The 6655-nt window shown below is 58.8% G+C and overlaps 2 protein-coding genes across 3 annotated transcripts; one reads left to right on the top strand and one right to left on the bottom strand.

Moving 5' to 3' along the window:
- The first annotated feature begins 1236 nt into the window (after window positions 1-1236).
- C1QTNF4 (C1q and TNF related 4) lies at window positions 1237-2381 on the top strand. Its single transcript, XM_030918533.1, has one exon. It carries the CDS (start codon window positions 1237-1239, stop codon window positions 2224-2226), a length of 990 nt encoding a protein of 329 aa, XP_030774393.1. The 3' UTR covers window positions 2227-2381.
- A 472-nt stretch (window positions 2382-2853) lies between these two features.
- On the bottom strand, window positions 2854-6197 carry FAM180B (family with sequence similarity 180 member B). 2 transcript variants are annotated; one of them, XM_030917221.1, is made up of 3 exons: window positions 5115-6197; window positions 4177-4247; window positions 2854-3959 (listed from the first exon to the last, which is right to left on the bottom strand). In XM_030917221.1, exons 1-3 carry the CDS (start codon window positions 5251-5253, stop codon window positions 3564-3566), a joined length of 606 nt encoding a protein of 201 aa, XP_030773081.1. In that variant the 5' UTR covers window positions 5254-6197; the 3' UTR covers window positions 2854-3563. The 2 variants fall into 2 exon arrangements, with proteins under 2 accessions (XP_030773081.1, XP_030773082.1); XM_030917222.1 differs by lacking the exon at window positions 4177-4247 and having other exon boundaries at window positions 2854-3993; window positions 5099-6197.
- Between the last annotated feature and the right edge of the window lie 458 nt (window positions 6198-6655).

Raw genomic sequence — 6655 nt, 5'->3', positions numbered from 1 at the left:
CCGGACTCTGTCTCAGAAAAAAAAAAGGGGGCGTAGGGGAGGGGTGGTTTCAAGGCCTGGCATGATGGTTCACGCCTGTAATCCCAGCACTTTGGGAGGCTGAGGCAGGTGGATCACTTGAGGTCAGCTCAAGACCAGCCTGGCCAACGTGGTGAAACCCCATCTCTACTAAAGATACAAAAAATTAGCTGGGCGTGATGGTGAGTATCTATAATCTTAGCTACTCAGGAGGCTAAGGCAGGAAAATTGCTTGAACCCGGGAGGCGTAGGTTGCAGTGAGCTGAGATCAGGCAATTGCACTCCAGCCTTGGTGACAGGGCGAGACTCTGTCTCAAAAAAAAAAAAAAAAAAAAAAGCCAGGGGAGGTTTCAGTGTGTGGGTATGCACACACACACACAGAGGTTTGGAGACTCCTAGCTTAATCCAGTGGTTCTCAGCATGTGGTCCTTGGATCAGCAGCATCAGCATCATCCAGAAACGTATTAGAAATACAAATTCCTAGCCAGGGATGGTGGCTCACGCCTGTAATCCCGACACTTTGGGAGGCCCAGGTGGGCGGACTGCCTGAGCTCAGGAGTTCGAGACTAGCCTGGACAACACGGTGAAACCCCGTTCTCTACCCAAAATACAAAAGAAGTTAGCCGGGCATGGTGGTGCACGCCTGTAGTTCCAGCTACTGGGGTGGATGAGTCAGGAGAACTGCTTGAACCCGGGAGGTGTAGGTTGCAGTGAGACGAGATCATGCCACTGCACTCCAGCTTGGTTCACAGAGTGAGACTCCGTCTCCACAAAAAAAAAAAAAAAAAAAGAAATGCAAATTCTCGCTACTTGGGAGGCTGAGGCAGGAGAATTGCTTGAACCGGGGAGGCAGAGGTTGCAGTGAGCCGAGATTGGGCCATTACACTCCAGCCTGGGTGACAAGAGCAAGACTCCATCTCAAAACAAACAAAGAAATGCAAATTCTCAGGCCCATCCCAGAACCTACTGAATGAACTCTGGGGATGGGGCCCAACTATGTATGTTTGAACACGCCCTCCAGGTGACAGTGAGGCTCGCTAGAGTTTGAGAAGCACTGAGCTAGTGCAAGGATGTAGGAAAATTGAAACCTACTTGTGGGTCTAGGGCAGGGCTGGGAAGAGAACCCTTGTCTCCCGGTGGAGAGGTGGAGAGCCGAAAGTTCGGAGGCCGCCCCTGCCAACCCTCCTCTCCCGCCCCTCCGTCTCCCTCCCAGGCTCCATGCTGCCGCTTCTGCTAGGCCTGCTGGGCCCAGCGGCCTGCTGGGCCCTGGGCCCGGCCCCTGGCCCGGGCTCCTCAGAGCTGCGCTCGGCCTTCTCGGCGGCACGCACCACTCCCCTGGAGGGCGCGTCGGAGATGGCGGTGACCTTCGACAAGGTGTACGTGAACATCGGGGGAGACTTCGACGCGGCCACGGGCCAATTCCGCTGCCGCGTGCCCGGCGCCTACTTCTTCTCCTTCACGGCTGGCAAGGCCCCGCACAAGAGCCTGTCGGTGATGCTGGTGCGGAACCGCGACGAGGTGGAGGCGCTGGCCTTCGACGAGCAGAGGCGGCCCAGCGCACGGCGCGCCGCCAGCCAGAGCGCCATGCTGCAGCTCGACTACGGCGACACAGTTTGGCTGCGGCTGCATGGCGCCCCGCAGTACGCGCTGGGCGCGCCCGGCGCCACCTTCAGCGGCTACCTGGTCTACGCCGACGCCGACGCCGACGCGCCTGCGCGCGGGCCGCCCGCGCCCCCCGAGCTGCGCTCGGCATTCTCGGCGGCGCGCACGCGCAGCCTGGTGGGCTCGGACGCCGGGTCCGGGCCGCAGCACCGGCCGCTAGCTTTCGACACCGAGCTCGTCAACATTGGCGGCGACTTCGACGCGGCGGCCGGCGTGTTCCGCTGCCGACTGCCCGGCGCCTACTTCTTCTCCTTCACGCTGGGCAAGCTGCCGCGTAAGACGCTGTCGGTGAAGCTGATGAAGAACCGCGACGAGGTGCAGGCCATGATTTACGACGACGGCGCGTCGCGGCGCCGCGAGATGCAGAGCCAGAGCGTGATGCTGGCCCTGCGGCGCGGCGACGCCGTCTGGCTGCTCAGCCACGACCACGACGGCTACGGCGCCTACAGCAACCACGGCAAGTACATCACCTTCTCCGGCTTTTTGGTGTACCCCGACCTCGCCCCCGCGGCCCCGCCAGGCCTCGGGGCCCCGGAACTGCTGTGAGTCCCGGGCCAGAGAGGAGCCCGGGAGGGCCAGGGGCGTGCATGCCGGGCCGGGCCCGCGGCCCGAACGCCTCGCGCGAGCGCCACGGCCGCCGGGCGCGCCTGGACTCTGCCAATAAAGCGGAAAGCGGGCTTGCACAGCGCCCGGCAACCCAGGCCCCTGCGCTGTCTTGACTGCGACGCATTCGCTGGGGGCAGGCGGGATAGGCACTGACTACTGCGGGCCCGCAGGCCCAGGGAAGGGGTTGGAGGTTGGAGAGCAGGGTCCCCTCAGACCCTGGGAGGGTGAGGAGGTGGAAATTTGGTGGAACTACATTCGCCTAGTCCGTTGGGGGCCTCCCTTTCATATCCCTACCTGGTCCAGCCCTCTGACTCATCATTGACCTACGACCTCAGCCTTAGCCCCCGGCTGATGCCTTTCTGTGACAAGGAACAGCACCCCATTACCCCACTGGGGGCATGAGATTCAAGGACACAGTGCATTCCTTCTTCCAGCAGGGCATGGGAATGGGATGAGGAGTTGACACCTGGTTGCCCTGACTCTTGCCTTCCCAGGATGGGGAGAGTGATTTGCCCAGAGCAGGAGTTAGACCGCTTATTCCGACACAGAATGACACAGGCTCCCGGAGGCCGAAACAGAACATTTTATGAGAAGAGCAACACAGAATCAGGGCCACACCTGGCCCAGCCCACCTCCGCTTGTCTCTGCTTGGTCTGCCAGCCTTACTCCCCCATCTGAGGTGTTCACCCGACGCTTGTTGAGATATGGCCTCCCTACCCCAAAAGAGAAAATGTTCCTCCCTCCCCCTGTTTCCCTCCAGTCCTCCAACGGACAGAACTCAAAAAGTCTATTCTCCCAACCCAGATGGGAACTTGGAGGCTCAGGGACCCCAGATCCTTGGTTGTGCCTAAAAGGGGGTGCTCTGCACCTAGAGGATTCCTGTGAATTCCACAGGACCTATCACAGACTGCCAGGGTAGGAGTTGGAAGGTCTGACCTGGCCTTACTTGGGGCAGCTTCCCTTTCAGCATCTCTTGAACACACTTCTCAACCCTGAGCACACACACACACACTGCCTGCAAGTCGTGCCCTTAGCTCTGTGGCCACTCCTTGCGACCCACAGCCTGGGTTCTTAGCCTCTCAAGATCCAGGAAACAAGATCGATTGGGTCGGGGTAAGCAGAGAGGGGTTGTCCAGGGTGCAAGCCAAGCCCAGAGATCTGAACACAGTGGAAAAAACTGGATGCCAGACAGAAGCCCCTGCCCAAGATGGGTCTGCCTGGGGGATTGAGGAGGAGATGGGAGGGGTTAATAGCGGGTGAAAGAGCAAAAGGGGGAGTCAGGGGAAGGGGTCAAGGATGGAGGCCCAGGACCCTAGGGAAGGGGGCTGGTCCTGGGGGCAGAAACCCTTGCATAGGTCCCAGAGTGTTTCCTGTGCCAGGCGAGTGAAGACCTGGGCCCAGCGGCCCCGTTCCTCAGCCTCACTAGCTGCGTGGAGCCGGTAGACGCAGGACAGGCCTGTGAGGAGCAGATGTTCAAAGTCCCAAGTGCTAAGAGGAGGCCCCTTCCGCAGGTCCTGGAGCTGCTGCAGCCGCTGCTCAGCGCCCTCCAAGTCACTGGGCACGTGGTGCTGCAGGAGGAGCCTGAGTCGGCGGCCTGGGTGTGTGGACGCTAGTTCCTCATCCTGGATGTGCAGCTGCCCCATGACATCCAGCTCCAGCCCAGCCCAGAGCAGCTGCAAGGGGAGGCATGTAAGGGGTGGGCTGTGGCTTGGGGAGCAGGGCGGGGAGCAAGAGTGGGCTGGGGGAGGGGGCAGAAGCAGGCAGCAGGACCCATGCTGGCTTGTCCCCGCCAACCCCTAGCAGGTCCACCCTGAGACATCCCCCTTCCCAACCCTGAGCTTAGGGACCTCTGGACATGCCACCCTCACGTCCCAGGCTGGGAGGAAAGACCTCAAACATCACTTCCGGGGCCTCTGGCTTCTGCAGGCCACCTCCCACGCTGGTGCTGTCCATGGGCTGCCCTGGGGCAGCAGAGAGGAGTCAGGCCCCTGCCATGCTACACTGTGAACACCCCAGCCTCCCAGAAGTGTCCCTCTGCTGCGTGGTAGAGGTCCCGAGTGCTTCATCATTCTACAAAAGGGCAGGAATGCCATCCCATGCCCCCGTTTCCCCTCCCTCTCATGCACACACATGCACACTGACATTGACTCTCCCAGGCATAGGTCTTCTGATCTCAAAAGCATCATTCCAAGCGTAGTTACCATGTTGGCAAATGCCCAGGACTCCTCCTCTAAATTGCACAATGCCCTTGGTAAAGAGCTCCAGGCCAACGGGTCACAAGACCCTTCCCCACCCTCCTCCTCTCCCTGTAATCATCTGAGGACAGAGTCACCTAAAACAGTGCCAGTGACTCTCAAGGACCTCTTTGGGAAGAGCCTACTCTCCCTGCTCCTTCTCAGCAGTAAGGGAGGGAGGAGGAGGACAGGGCAGGGAGGACAAGGCAGGGGAGGATGTGAGGCAGGGACCACAGGGCAGGGGAGGATGTCTGTGGCAGCTCCCTCCGGCCCACACCTTGGGGTATTGCCTCACCCTTGTAATGTTTGTTCCAAGCCAAGACAGGTCAAGAGACCCTGCTTTGGGGATCAGTGGGAATGAGCCCAGGGCCAGCATTAAGAGCACCTAGGGCTATCTCCCTAGTTGTCACCTGTATCTTTCCAGTTCTGGGGCGGGGGGCGGCCCACATTGTCACCCACCACAGCACACATCAGCCTGGTACCCACCATGCCCATACTTCTATGCCCGACTAGCCTCAAATAGAGCCAGCTGTTAACTGCTGTCAGCCAGCAGCCTTCCTTGGCTCCTCTCCACCCACCCTGAAGCCCCAGTACCTGCATGGTGCTGGGTTGTAGTCACACCAGAGAGGAGGCAAATGGCTACCACCAGGCAAGCCAGGAGCTGCAGGGTCGCAGCCATGCTCCACCACGTCCTCTGAGTTTCACTCTGTTCAGCAGTTCTCTGCTCCCTCATCTGCCTGCCATACACCTCGGCTCCAACTTTCCACTGCAGGCTGCTCCAGAGCTCTGTAATGCGTGTGATTCTTCAATGCTGAACAGGGAGGGGCTGGCTGTGGCCTCGGTCACCTCCCATGGGCTCTTTCCATCCTTTAGAAATGGGGAATCTTTGGTTGTTGGCAGGAGCCTGGCTCCCTGCTTGTCAGGCCCTCAGCCTGTTCCTGCCCAGCTGGGTGGTATGCTTAGTTAATAGGAAAAAGGTGTTTGGTAGCAAATAGCTCTAGCTTGGCCCTCCCAAAGGGTAGGAGAGAACCCAGGCGGTAAGACCATCTTACTGTCTGCACCCTCAAAATATCCTGCAACTGAGACCAGCCCCGACACCCAGTCTGGCCCAGCCCAGCCTCTGTGGAGCCCTTCAGCTGCCAAAAGCGTCAGCTGCAAAGTCTTCCAACTGCATGGCGGGCTGGCCCGGCAGCCCTACATACAGGCAGAGCCAAGCACTCCCATCTCAGGCACGCCGCCGCAGGCTGAACAGACCCGTAGACCAGCTGGACTAAGGAGTACTGTCTCCTGGCAGACAGACAAATCTGCAACTCCTGAGTGGTTTTTGCCCCAGCCCTGGGACCTCTTATTTCCTAACAACATTCTTAATTCAGGGTGGGCACGGTGGCTCATGCCTGTAATCCCAGCACTTTAGGAGGGCAGGACAGGATGGCTTGAGCCCAGGAGTTCAAGACCAGCCTGGGCAACATGGTGAGACCTCATCTCTACAAATAAAAAAAGTAGCTGGGCATAGTGGTACACACCTGTGGTCCCAGCTACTCAGGAGGCTGAGGTGGGAGGATCAACTGAGCCCAGGCAGTCTAGACTGCAGCAAACCATGATCACACTGCTGTACTCACTCTAGCTTGGGCGACAGACCAAGAACCTGTCTCAAAAAACCCCCACCAGCCCAGCGCGGTGGCTCACACCTGTAATCCCAGCACTTTGGGAGGCCAAGGCAGGCAGATCACATGAGGTCGGGAGTTCGAGACCAGCCTGACCAACATGGAGAAACCCCATCTCTACTAAAAACACAAAATTGGCCGGGTGTGGTGGCACAAGCCTGTAATCCCAGCTACTCAGGAGGCTGAGGCAGGGAATTGCTTGAACCCGGGAGGCAGAGGTTGCAGTGAGCCAAGATCATGCCATTGCACTCCAGCCTGAGCAACAATAGCAAAACTTGGCCTCAAAAAAAAAAAAAAACAAAACAAAACAAAAAACCCACCATTCTCAGCTCAGGCCAGAAACCAGGAAGGTTTCTTTAGCCCAAGAGTGATGGGCTGCCATGCCACACCCATCCTGAATCCCTATGGACTGTGAGAACTTTTAATTACAGCTCCAGAATTCCTCTCAGAAATACATCCATGCCTGCAGGC

This window comes from Rhinopithecus roxellana, chromosome 15, assembly GCF_007565055.1.
Source record: "Rhinopithecus roxellana isolate Shanxi Qingling chromosome 15, ASM756505v1, whole genome shotgun sequence".
NCBI lineage: Eukaryota > Metazoa > Chordata > Mammalia > Primates > Cercopithecidae > Rhinopithecus > Rhinopithecus roxellana.
The sequence above is the reverse complement of the archived record's forward strand: the minus strand, read 5'-3'. Positions and strand labels throughout refer to the sequence as shown.